This window comes from Fonsecaea erecta (genome assembly GCF_001651985.1).
Source record: "Fonsecaea erecta strain CBS 125763 chromosome Unknown Scaff1, whole genome shotgun sequence".
Taxonomy (NCBI): domain Eukaryota; kingdom Fungi; phylum Ascomycota; class Eurotiomycetes; order Chaetothyriales; family Herpotrichiellaceae; genus Fonsecaea; species Fonsecaea erecta.
In genome coordinates this window covers 1922509-1935621 of record NW_017387244.1, presented here as the reverse complement: position 1 = coordinate 1935621, position 13113 = coordinate 1922509, and the positions used below count along the sequence as shown (strand labels likewise).

Genomic DNA, 13113 nt, shown 5'->3' with positions numbered 1-13113 from the left:
TTATGGGCGGGGAATGGGCTTCTCCCGCCTATTGGGCCCTAGAACAAGAGCATCAACGGGTCAAAGATGACCAGTCTTTAGTGCCTTGTAGGCTACCTCGCCCCAAGCTGGCGCCCCGTGGCAAGTCCTAGGTATCCCAAGTTCCCCCTGGCAATGGGTTCTGGCTTCTACAGTACATATCATCCACTGTCTGCTGGCCTCAACCATCGTTTCCCCGACGTACGTACTGTACCTCAACAACTCAACACCTCACTCTTCATTCCATCCGTCCATCGAACTTGTTGCCCGCCCTGCTCGTGACTGCCGTGCCTGCACTATCCAATGACTTCAATATCCAGACATGACAGGCTTCGACACGACATCTTGAGAGCTTGAGGTCTGCCCATCCCCCGCCCGCGCCCTCCATCGGTGGCTTCAGAACTGCTGTGATCAATACCAGACAGATCCTTCTCGAGGTCGAAACACACACCCCCTTATCTAGAACCAGACTCTCCTCGCGCCTTGAGACCCTGGTCGTATCGCAGTACGGCATTCAACAACACCTGCGTGCCCAGTGCACTGTCAAATTCCAGTCGTCAGCATCAGGCATATGAGCCGCAGTAGGGGAGCTATCACTCACCAGTGTTCAGGCGTGGAATACTCGCTCGGGTGGTGCGATATCCCATTCTTGGACGGAATAAACACCATCGACGTCGGGCAGATGTACGACGTGTTGACGCTGTCGTGGCCCGCTCCGGCCGGGAGTTCTCGGTAGCCATGCTCACCCACGAGCTCGATGGCCGCCGACCGCACGGCGTCGATGCAGTCCTGGTGGAACTCCACGGCGGCACTCCTCCAGATCTGCTTGATGTTGACGGTGCAGCTGTTGCTTTCCGCAATGGATGCACACAAGTCTCGCACGGTCTGGGCCATCTGGTCCAGCGTGTTGTTGGAGAGGTGCTCGATGTCGACGCTGAACGTGACAGTCCCCGGGATCGTGCCGGGAGACTGCGGTTCCGAGTTGATGACCCCGACGGTGGTCAGGCCCTGGTTCTCCCACGCGACGGTGTTGATGCGTGAAATCATCTGTGCGGCCGCGAGCAGCGCGTCGGCGCGTCGATCGATCGGCGTGGTGCCGCAGTGCTGGCACCGCCCGTTCACCGTCACGATGAGCCACATCATTCCCTGGACCCCGGTCACAACGCCCACGGACTTGGAATCTTCTTCCAACACGGGTCCCTGTTCGATGTGGTATTCGAAATGGGCGGAGAGCGGGTTGGCCGTGTGAGTGGCCTTGACGGGGCCCAGATATCCGATTTTCGCGAGCTCGTCTTGGAAACGCAGGCCGTCGGCGTCGATATGGTTGTACGCGTCCTCTAACGAGGCATTGCCCGCCCATACGGCGCTGGATAACATGCCCGTATTGAACCGGGCACCCTCCTCGTTCGTCCAGTCAATCACGGCGATCGGGGCGTAGGTGGTGTAGTCGTTCTCATGCAACACCTTCAGGATCTCGACCCCGGCCTGGACACCCAGAATCCCATCATACCGGCCGCCCGCGGGCTGTGTGTCCAGATGGGATCCGATGCCGATGGGGGCGATGTCGTTGTTCTGGCCCGGTCGGATGGCGAAGAGATTCCCCATCTCGTCGATCTTGACCGTCGCCCCGTACTGCTGCACCGTGTCGACGAACCAGTCGCGCACGGCCTTGTCTTCGGGTGTGAGAGTCAGGCGCCGAACACCTCCTTCGGGCGTGGCACCCCATTGTGCGGTGTGATGAAGAGTGTCCCAAAGTCTCTGCTGGTTGACAGTCAGAGTCGAAGCAGAGTAGAGTCTGTTTCGAGAGGTGAATGCTCGGATTTGAAGGGTGCTTTGACGCCCCTGTCGTCTCATGTATCCTCTGCACGCATTTCTGGACGAGGCGAGGAATGTCCCGCATAAGGAGTGAAGGGCGGACCTTGTGGGATTCATCGTTCCAGGACCTATGCTGCGAACAATAAGTATCTACGTTCGAGATGAAGTAGGCGATTGGATCTCGCCCTCCCCTTTTATATCATTGGAAGCCCAACGCCGTATGATGTGGTGTTATGCTCTCTTCCAAACTGGCTCCAGATACTCCTCCTCGAGAGTGATTTGCAATGACTACGAGATATTCGTCACTCCATCTCTCCCAACAAAGCAGGCTTCTCACAGGATGCATCGCACATCTATGCAACTTCTTTCTTCCACATTCTGCATTGGCAGTGCGGACATGCAACGACGTTGGGGGCACCTCTCTGTACGTGTGCCATGGTTGGCTACAGATACAGTGCCGATGTCCACTTTGTTTAGTGTTGACACGTCGATACCCCTGCTTGCCGGAGTCATGTTGCCGGAATATCTCCGTCTATCTGTCCGACATCCTCTCTCTTTCCATCTGCAAGTCTTCGCATTCCTTGCTCCATCTCCACCGCATTCCTTTGCCATCATCAGGGACTCCACCCGAGCCCAGTTGCGTGTGGTGGCTGATACAGTGCCGAGATGGAAAAGGGGATCTGCATGCGTCGATCGCCTTGTGACCTGATAGAGGACGCAGACAGGGATACGACGGTGAGATGTGCTTCAGCATCATTCCAAGGTTCTTGATCTGCTTGGCCACATGGTACCTGTTCGCTATATAAAAGAGCAATGTGGTCCATGTACCGCCAGAAGGGCTTTTGATCGTCGCCGTGTCACCACCACGACAGTTGGAAACTACACGATCAAGAAAACGCTTTGATACCATCTGACAGACCACACCAAGTCTCACGATGCCGCTAAAGAGAGCAGACTTGCGCCTCAATCACCCTTTCATCCAGAATTTGATTGCTGGGTAAGGCTGGTTCCTCATGCCCGAGAATGGATCGAGTTTCTGACAGTTTATTCAGTTTGATGCTCCTCTGCTTGCCCGGCATCTACCTTGCTTTGACAGGTCTAGGGGCTGGTGGTGGAAAGCCCTCATCTCAGACCGTGGCTGCAAATGTCAATGCCATCCTATACGGCGTCTTCTTCATCACCGGGTGGTTTGCCGGCTCGGTGATGAATCTCATCGGCCCAAACTACACGGTGTTTCTTGGGTCGATCGGTTACAGTCTATACACAGGTGGGTTATCATGCCTCCAGCCACCACTATGGCGCCGTGTTCATATCCTCTAACCACCCATGCTGGCTGTAGGTGGTCTCTGGTACTTCGACCGAACTGGAAACTCATGGTTGGCATACATGGGTGGAGGCATCGAAGGAGTATCCGCTGCTCTTCTGTGGGCGTCCGCCGGTGCGATTGCGTACTCTTACGCCGAAGAGAAGGACAAGGCTCTGTTCATGACAATCCAATGGTGCATGTGTGAAGGTGAGCTACTACCTACCGCCGAATAGCAGAGATGCTTACGGGGAACAGGCGGTTCGACAATTGCAGCTCTCGTCGCCCTCGGCATCAACATGCACAGTGCGCGGCAAGATGCTGGCGCACCCACTCCCGTCTACATCGTCTTTGTGGTCATCCAGGTCTTCGCCATGGTGCTGGCCCTGACACTGCTGGTGCGGCCCGCAAAGGTAGTGCGCAGCGACGGCACCAAGATAGCCATCTTTAAGCAGCCGTCCTTGAAGGGCGAGCTACGGGGTATCCTCGAGATGATCAGGGATTTCCGGTTCATGATGTTGCTCCCCGCCATCTTCGTCGCCGAGATGGCCCTGGCCCTCCAGAGCTCCCTGAATGGCTACTACTTCAACTTGCGTACTCGCTCCCTCAACAACGTCATGTTCAACTTCATCCAGCTGCCGGCCAGCTTCGGCATGACTTACATCCTGGACAATCCTCGCTTCGGACGCAGGAGGACCAGGGCGCTGATTGGTATATCGGTGATGAGCGCCATCACGCTCGGCATCTGTGCGGCGGAGGCAGCGTGGCTCGCCCAGCATCATCTGAACCGGCACGAAGCAGGCCCGTCGACTGATTGGACTGATTCGGCCTTTGCCGGCGCTTTTGTGATCTATGTCATCTACGGGACCGTCTATAGGTAAGTTCAAACCCAGCAGACGACCAGCGATCCCAAGGGACTGACACGGGCTGATAACTGTGCAGCATCTACCAAATCGCAACCCAGTACGTGATCTGCGCGCTGACTAACGACCCGGAGCGGCTGGCGCGACGAGCATCGTGCTTCCGCGGCACCACCGCGCTGGGTATGATGTTCAGCTTCATCATTGATGGCAACGGCGGGACGTACATCACCCAGCTGTCGTTCCAGTTCGCGTGCTACTTCGTGGGCATCCTGTTCCTGTACATGGTCACTATCTTCTACGTCAGCGACACCAACTATTTCCACGAGGACACGGTCATCGTGCCCAAGCACATCGAAGACGACGCCCGGCTAGAGGGGAGGATTGGAGCTGCCGAGACCGGCAGCGTGGACGTGGATGGGGAAGAGACGGTAGTGCCCAACAAGGGCATGGCGTAGGACATCATCGAGTACTTCAACCGGTCAGGGTCCCAGCACCGCGGCACCTATTTGTATAGCCATGATTCAGCAGCATAAGGTACCCAGCGACCAGGTACTATACACTGCCATGCACCCTGACCATATAACCTGTCATGTCGTGCGTGTATGCTCCGACACCAAGAACGCCACCCAAAGCTAGTCCCTAGTATCCATGCGGTACGCAGCATGCCGCGGACATCGTATCACAGAGCGGAGATACGTGTGAGCTTGTAGCCGAAACGGCCCTTGGGATACCGAAAGCAGGTACATACCTGTATGTACGATGCGACCACCCCCCGACGCCAGCCATTCCCGTGGGCCGCGGTCGTTAGTTAGTTGGGTGGAAAGGGTGAAAGCGGACCTCACCGACCGACCCGGTTTGCGATAAGCATTTGAGATACTGTTATAAGAGAGGGGAGAAAACCTGTTCCCTGTTCTCCAACAATTGTCCGGTTCTCCATGAGTTGATAAAGAGTAACCTCGTACTTACTATCTTATGTACTGACTGCCCTTTGGTGGCACGGACGAACGAATAGAACACACGAGACGAAAAAAAAAACAACGACTAAATCATAGCTGAATCCCTCCGTCCCACTGGAGTCTCCCACCCCTCTCTCTGTCTCTCTTGTGAGAGCAAAGATGCCGCCGTACTCGCGCCCCCGCCAGCCGCCGGCGTCGCGGGGCTCCAAGCTGGGCTACTACCGGGCGTCGATCGCCTGTGTGGGCTGCCGCAAGAGCAAGACGCGGTGTCTGCTCACGCCGCAACGCGAGCAGGACAGCTGCGTCAACTGTCGGCGCAAGAACCAGCCCTGCGCCTTTCTGACCGTCGACAAGAAGCCGCCCGACTGGATCTGGTCCTCGAGGGACGGATCTAGCGCCAGAGCCAGGGCCGGGGCTGGGGCCAAGCGGAGAGGGCAGCAGCAGCAGATCACGACAGTGACAGAGTCCGAGTCTGAAGAGTTCAGCTCCTCTTCGTCTTCTTCTTCCTCCTCGTCGTCGTCGTCGTCAAAGCTCTCGGTCTCTGCGTCGCCCACGGGCTTGGACATGGCTACCCGGCACGGTGCGATGAACGATAACGGCGATATTCAATCAGCAACACAACAGCCGCTCCAGCAACACGACTTGTCCTGGGTCGCAGATGTGGATGAACAGCTGATCCCATTCGAGACGCTACCACCCTCCAACCTGGAGGGTGATCGCGACCCGGAAAGCTGCTGGTTCGATACGAGTCCGGCGGAATACTTTGTCTCTCCCGACTACATGGGCATTTCCGATGCCAACCTCATACTATCGCAGTATTCATATTGTGGCCCGAACCTGGGGCCCGCTGATTGGGTGTCGGACATCAACTTCAACAGCATGCCCCTGGAGTGTCCGAGCTGGTGTACCCACGACCCGCTCCCGCACGACCATCACCTCCAGTCGACACTTGACCCGGGTGTGATGACGCTGTCAAACTCGTACGGCGCTCATGGGGCACCCCTTTCGAGTATCTGATGAAGGCACATGAGGAATGACGACGCAGCGTGTGCATACGGGTTTTCGGTCCTTGGATCTAGAAAGGAGGCATGACGCGTATGCTGGAAAAGAACAGTGTTTGTTGAGTAAGTCTGGGTCCGTTTGCGCCTCTATTGGTCACCATTGCACACGGTTCACCTGCGTGTGTGCCGACAGATACATAGCACAACAGAACGCCGCCGTGCTAGTAGTCATGAGGTCCCCACAGTGGACGGGTCCGAGGCTGAACACGCAGGCTGGGGCGACAGCCGGAGGGGCAAGGGACCTCCGAACCGTTTTTATCTCAGAGGGAGAGAAAGCGCCTTTTCAAGCGAGGTGAGGCGTTCGAAAACGGTCGGCGATGACCAGCCAGATGGCCAAGAACGGCGACCCGATCCAAAAGGGCGCTGAGAGAGGAGTTTCTACACCTAAGATCATGGCTGTGCCAAATGCATGGTCAGGGAAGCAAGCCGTTCTGGAGAAGATCGTATGTACAGATATACGGTCGGTGCAGAATAGAAGATCGGGTGGACTGAGAGGACCAATTCCCCCGCTCAAGAGAACGTCTGATGACCTCTTTTTGGGTGAATACACCGCTCTCTTTACCGTCTTGTGTGCAGCACTGGAGCATGACTACCTTCGTATCCATGAGGTCTCACATGTAGGCGTTAATGTCCGCAAATATGCTCTCAAGATCCAACTCGTCCAGCTGCATGCCACCCTCGCACGTCTGCCATACGTCATCAAAGAAGGGCAGTTCGGGGTAGGACAGATCTGGGGCGGGGACACCGTTGCCTGTCTTTCCTGTGCTGAGCCCATCGGGCGTGGCGCCAGGAGGTGATATGATGGCCGCAGAATTGCCTTGAACGCCTTGGTCCACGGCGGGCAGCGAGACCTTGTACTTGGAAACCAATCTTTGCAGAGATTCGGAGAGCGTCGTGGCGAACTTGGTCTGGGATTTGGCGTCCTCGAGAATCTGAAAAGCCTGCGCCAGCTCTGCTCGGCGCCTATCCTCAGTACCACCACCAGCTGCTGCCTTGTTCAGGCAAACGTCGAGCAATAGCGCAATGGTGGCCAGGAAGAGGCAGTAGAGTGTGCCGCCAAATCTGAAGCGGCTCAGGGCGAAGGGCATCTCAGTTTCCTTCTCCAGCCGCCGTTCGGCCGCGATGATCTTTCGCGCGGCGTCGAGACAGATCTGTCGTGACCGCGCCCACCGCGACTCGTCGGAGCTTCGCCATAAACTTGGGAGGTGGAGCTTGCAGCGGCGCGCCTGCACCATGCCGACGAGAATATAAGTCTGTACGGTGATCGCCGGATCCTTAGGTCCTAAGTTTCCGTCGTCGTTGTCGTCATCCTCGAGGTTGAAGAAGGGGGGAAAGTCACCGAGGAACTTCTCAAATTGGGCGTCGACCTCCATGACATCTTCGTACGTTGTAATTTCCCAGTTCTCTGCCGTGGAGCGGCTGCTGGCCTCGTAACAGAGCTCTCCCAGTCGCATTCTCTGCAGAAAATACGACATCGACGTCGGTTGCGCTATGTCCAATCCGACAAGGGGAAGACCCTCCACCATGTCCTCATCGGGAATATTGCGTGGCTTGTTGACGGTCATCTGCTGCGGATGTATCGTGCAAATTCCTTCGTGGGGTCCGGGAAACCTGCTCAGGATCCTTTAAATAGGTCAGCAAGAGAATTGCGATACGTTATGTCTGAAAACGAACGACCCACCAGTCCAGTGCGGCCAGGTACCACCAGACCCTTCGTCCGACCTCGGCTCGCACCGAGTCACTTTGCGGACGACACGATAGGAGGTCAATCCGATGGAGAGAAAGTTGTCGTGCTATGGTTGTGGCCGTAGACACCAGGTCATAATATCGCAGGGACGTGCCTTCCATGTTGCAGACGAGGAATGATACAATCACCAGGGCCTGAACGTCTTCAATGGAGCCATTCATCGTCCGCCGTGAGTGATCCAGCACGTCGAGGACCGCAGTTACCCAGGAGGTGGCCTGCTGCCTGGTATCTTCCACAGAGCGATACAAATTCGGGTCGTCCTGGAGTGTCCATACGAATGTTGCACTAGCGACAACGCTCAATAGCAACGCCACGTGACTGTGCTTGGGGGATATATGCTGATCGAGGTCATGATAAATATCATCCACGAGTTTTCGTAATGAAGGAGAATGGATGACATGATGAATGTAGGTCAGGTCGCGAAGATACTTGTCTACAAACATCTTCGCTTCTTCTTGTCGCGGTAACCAGATACATTTGACAGGCTCGACGGGATAAGAAGGAGTAGGTGGATCCAGATAGATATACGACGTCGTCCTTGTGATCTGGCGAACGGGACATGTCCGGAACACCATCCTTCCCGAGCTGAAAAGGACCTGAAGTGAATAAGCACGTGGCATCTCAATATGGCAGTATTATTTCAAGATGTTACAAAGGGTGAAAAGCAGGGCCTAAAGTTAGAATCCAAAGCAGCAATATGATCGAATGATACTTACCACCGAACTTTGATCCATCATATCCGTCTCGAGCAGCTTAACATCGTAGGTAGCAGTCCGTGGTCCAACGGAAGTCTCTGGTCTTGTTTCCGGCATCAAGGTGGGTTTACCGGTGTTCCAAGTAGTTGATGAGCCATCGATGGCCGTGTCATTACCGAGTTTTTCCGTCCTCTGCGTTCGGGACGGGTCGCTCGAGCTCAACCAATTTGATGTATTGAGTGAGGTTACTCTCCGCAGCGCCGCTCTACTTCGAGCTGGCTCTATGGCTGGGCCGTAGAGCTGGCATGGTAGTCCCTTTGCCGCGCAGTTGTCGCAGGGGAACTGGCGACTGCATCTCAGTTTCTTGGAGCGGCAATAATGGCACGACACAGGACGGGGCGGGCGCGTCTTCCGTATCGCGTCTGGCCTTAATGACATGGCTGTCTGCTCGTAGGCAACAGCTTCTCTGTCCTCTATGCACAGGTGGAGAGACGATGTCACTTTCGTCCCTCAAGTCTGCAGGCAGCATTTTCTTGGGCCGGACTGTGGATCCGTGTGGTTGGGATAGAGCCAATCGGAGTGTCCAGATCTCGGAAACTCCGGCCACGGACATTCCGGCAAATGTGATTGGCTGCATCCATATCATCAGGAAAAGGGAACTGTATATAAACTATTCAAGGTCCCTGTCGAAGGAGGATTCTGCATTAATTCTACTCAGTACACCTCCTATTTGACGACAATGGAAGCCCTAGCCGACCAGATAAAGTCAATGGCGAAAGATGTTGGTGAGGCAGAGAAGTCTCACATCCTCGACACACTCGCGCGTCTCCAACGAGAACTTGACTCGCCAATGGATGTCCTGATGAAGATATTCAACGCAGTAAGTGCGAACTCGTGTTGGGACCTGCAAGGAGGCTTACTGACTTACAACTTAGCAAATTTCGCTCTCGATGATTTATGTTGCGGTAGACCTTGGTGTCTTCCGGGAGGTGGCCAATTATGCTTCGTCCTCTGTCAGTGGAGTTCAGTTGGCCACGAAGGTTAAAGCATCCCCAGATCTAGTTGGTGAGTCCTCTTCGATGCTTGTGGGCCTATCTCAACTGATTAACTCCATAAACACATAGAACGTCTACTTCGATACCTAGCATCCACAGGCTTCCTCGACAACCCGGGCTCAGGCCAGTATCAACCCAACAGAATCACCCATTTCCTTGCCAGCCCCCTTGCCGATGCCGGTGTAGTCCACGCGTAAGTTTCTTTTCCTCTCATAACACTATTAAACTCTTTTGAAAGACTCAATTTCCCATAGCCTCGACACATGTGGTCCAGCCATTCAAGCACTCCCATCATTCCTGGCCGAAACTCAGTACCAGGATATCAGCGAGAACCTGAACACGCCCTTCCAGAAAGGTCACAAGACCAGCCTTGGAGCGTTTGAATGGCTGTCTCAGAAGCCAAAGAACTTCCTTGCCCTCCAGGAGATCATGACCGCCATGCAATCCGCCGCCTGGCTCGACGGCCTCGACGTGCTTGGACAAGCTGCCTTGAACGTCGCTCCTGGGTCCGAGAGACCCTTCTTTGTCGATGTTGGGGGCGGCCATGGCCACCAGTGCAAGCAATTGCTCGACAAACATCCCAATCTCCACGGATCCCTTGTCTTGGAGGATCTGCCTCAGGTGGCTGATAAGTTGTCGCCAATCGATGGAGTCAAGATAATTGGACAAGATTTCTTCGAGACACAGGCTGTTCGAGGTTCGTACGCACTTACATCACGGTCCCAGCGTCTAACTCATCTCCCCTTATAGGTGCTGCCTTCTATTATCTTCGCCGGATCATGCACGACTGGCCTGATGCCGAGTGTCGTACAATCCTATCCCGGCTCTCTGAGGCGATGGCGAGCGATTCGCTCATTTTGATTGACGAGATTGTCCTTCCCGAAGCGAACGTCCCCTGGCAGGCTGCCATGCAGGATGTCTCCATGAATATTCTCTTCGCCGGCAAGGAGAGGACACGCGATCAATGGGAGCGGTTGATCGCCAGTTCCGGACTGACCCAGAAGGACATTCGAACATACAATATCTCTGCGTGCAGTTCCGTGATTGTCCTGGGAAAATGAATTGGATCTCATTAGATAAAGCTGGATCGACGTCTTCGAACCTTGTTAGTAAATGGTCAGAAAGAAATGGAATTAATCGGCATCATTATGATCGCAACTCAACAACAGAGGTGGAAGTGAGCTGCTTGATAGAGACAAATGCACTGGTAGGCGTGGCGGCAAGCATTTCGCTGTATCTACTAGCTCCTGTGTAACCAATTTTATTAGGTGCTGAATGCTGCACTTCCCGATCTGCAGGTAATTTTCTCTCACTACTTTCAGGGCAGAACTGTGAGGTGCAAGCTAGACATGTTCAGTAACCTATGTACCACCTTATCTTTTCGTCATTCTGCAACTGTGAGTCTGTATGTCAGCCCAACATCAAATCTTCATGTTTCGTGCAGGTTGGGCTTTTCATGTCAAACACGCCTCCGCCAGGAAAGACGAAGCCGGTCTTTTGACCATTGATGGCCTCCGGCAATCTTCGTCACCAGATCGAGGTGGGATATTTTCTCGACCAGCTGATTCTTTATGGTCTCTGCGAGCTTTTCATCGAGCTTGAAGTTGGGGTCGCAGAACATCCAAAAATCCGGCGCGGCTCTCCTGCTTGGACTCAACTGTGCGGGTAGGAGAGTCTTGATTCATCCTGCCCTGCAGGATACCTTTGTGGTAACAGCAGCCATCTCGAGATTCCTGGTCCAATCGATCTCGATCGTGGGCCTGTAGGTCGATTCACTGTGAAAGGAGGTCATATAGCCTGCTTTGTTCTCGACTGTCCGCTTATACACGATCTCTGATGAGACTTTGAGCTTGATGATTCTGCCCTTAGCTGACCAGACCACTGTATTGGGAGTCTTGGGCATTATGTCACATGTTGTAGTCTCCAGAACGATATTGACGTTGACATTTATACGCTGGTAGAAGATTTCATGATCCTGACTGGAGACCTGTGTGCCTGCAGTCCGGCTCCCAATCTAAATATTGTCGGAGCTACATGGATTATCAAGAATGCTGGTTTTATCATGAGGATTGCCCCCAAGACCAAGAGGACCGGATACCAGGCTGGCATGACTATTAAGCCATGAGAATTGATGACGGGTGTATCTCGTGTGAATGAGGCAAGATCGAACCATGTCTTCGGAATTCAATGGCTCGCGTCGCCCATTACACAAGAACCACCGAGGGATAAATTTTCCATAGTCTCAATTCTTTATTTCGCTCGGCGTTTGACGGCATGTAGTATTCTGATGACTTTGGGACTTTGATTTCATCGTTGGCCCACGGCCAGCAGAAGTATTCTGCTCACAGCATTATCCATGACGGCCATTCTGCTAAGTATGCTCTACGATGACCAGCAGGATCATAGCTCACTCCGAGACAGACCCCGACTTTTGGTCGACCTCGCTATCTCAGTTTGAAGTTGTTCTTTTCCTTACCTCAGGATGAGTGGTTAAAAGCGGCGCGGCGGGTGTGAGTCGCACGTGAGGCCAAGACAAGGCTGGATCCCTGGCCAACTCCGTTTTCGCGCCATTCCTTGAAGAATCTCAGCTATCAATCCGACGACACAGCTTAACGGCCCTCCGACCTCCCGGCTCAACACCCTATCTTCTACACACAACATTACAGAACGGTCTCCACTACGCGTGCAACTCTTTGCGCAACCCTGCAGCCTCCGAACCTCCGCTCCGCGAGAACTACTTCCATCCACGATGTCCTACTTCCGCATCACCTTGATCAGATCTGCCATTGGTTTGCCAGCAAAATCAGGCAATGTCCTCAAAGCACTTGGCCTGCGCAAACGAATGGCAACCGTATTTCACCCTGTCACGCCTTCGGTCGCTGGCCAGATAATGAAAGTAAAAGAGCTGGTTGCGGTTTCGGAAGTCGATGAACCTCTCACAAAACAACAGATACACCAGGAACGCGTCCCGGATCCAGGCTTCTACGTTGAGTCAAGAGCGCGGGATCTTAGCAAATAAAGAGGCTCAGCGAATAAGCTAGAAACACCTATACAATGTTCGCCAAGAATTACTTCCACCTGTCACAGTCCGTGCGATAAAATGCTGTCGCGGTTTCCGGTGGAGGACAGATTGATGCCCTCATTAATCACGAAGAAATAAACTCGGCTGCTACTTCGCCATGTGCTGCTGCCACATATCCGCCAAATTCCAGACCTCCCCTGCAGATCCTTACTCCCCCTGTGTTCCGAAGCGTTCTGTGCCGAGCTATGAAGTCGCTGTCGAACAGAGCTACGGTTTAGTTGGAGCGCATGGAAGAGGTTGCAAACTATACAAGACGGAGACCGGAGCGGGGTGGGATTGGTATTCATGTCCTGAACGGCATGCTGACACTACTTCTGAGGGTCAACCTCAAACGTGGATGGGGAGGGTTGTGAAGATGTAGCTTGAGAGCTGGTTTATGGAAGCCTAGGGTAAAGGCGGGGGGGGGGGGGGGAAAGCAATCACTTATGGACTACAGAGTCTTGCCCAGAGGAAAGACTAGGGCCTTGTAACAAAAGAGAATCTATTAAAGGTGCATTATGGGTTTACATTGTTGCGAG

The 13113-nt window shown here is 54.1% G+C and overlaps 5 protein-coding genes across 5 annotated transcripts; 3 read left to right on the top strand and 2 right to left on the bottom strand.

The window, feature by feature from the left end:
• Positions 1-473: 473 nt before the first annotated feature.
• On the bottom strand, positions 474-1872 carry AYL99_00675 (hypothetical protein; the record flags this gene model as incomplete). Its single annotated transcript, XM_018832191.1, has 2 exons — positions 474-558; positions 620-1872. 2 exons carry the CDS (start codon positions 1870-1872, stop codon positions 474-476), a joined length of 1338 nt encoding a protein of 445 aa, XP_018698070.1.
• Positions 1873-2768: 896 nt separating this feature from the next.
• On the top strand, positions 2769-4454 carry AYL99_00674 (hypothetical protein; the record flags this gene model as incomplete). Its single annotated transcript, XM_018832190.1, has 5 exons — positions 2769-2830; positions 2886-3100; positions 3173-3346; positions 3395-4013; positions 4079-4454. The coding sequence occupies 5 exons, from the start codon at positions 2769-2771 to the stop codon at positions 4452-4454; spliced, it is 1446 nt and encodes a 481-aa protein (XP_018698069.1).
• A 660-nt stretch (positions 4455-5114) lies between these two features.
• On the top strand, positions 5115-5972 carry AYL99_00673 (hypothetical protein; the record flags this gene model as incomplete). The annotated part of the gene is made up of 1 exon (XM_018832189.1): positions 5115-5972. The coding sequence occupies one exon, from the start codon at positions 5115-5117 to the stop codon at positions 5970-5972; it is 858 nt and encodes a 285-aa protein (XP_018698068.1).
• A 655-nt stretch (positions 5973-6627) lies between these two features.
• Positions 6628-8206, bottom strand: AYL99_00672 (hypothetical protein; the record flags this gene model as incomplete). The annotated part of the gene is made up of 2 exons (XM_018832188.1): positions 6628-7639; positions 7698-8206. The coding sequence occupies 2 exons, from the start codon at positions 8204-8206 to the stop codon at positions 6628-6630; spliced, it is 1521 nt and encodes a 506-aa protein (XP_018698067.1).
• A 991-nt stretch (positions 8207-9197) lies between these two features.
• Positions 9198-10574, top strand: AYL99_00671 (hypothetical protein; the record flags this gene model as incomplete). Its single annotated transcript, XM_018832187.1, has 5 exons — positions 9198-9338; positions 9394-9523; positions 9583-9706; positions 9768-10210; positions 10264-10574. The coding sequence occupies 5 exons, from the start codon at positions 9198-9200 to the stop codon at positions 10572-10574; spliced, it is 1149 nt and encodes a 382-aa protein (XP_018698066.1).
• Between the last annotated feature and the right edge of the window lie 2539 nt (positions 10575-13113).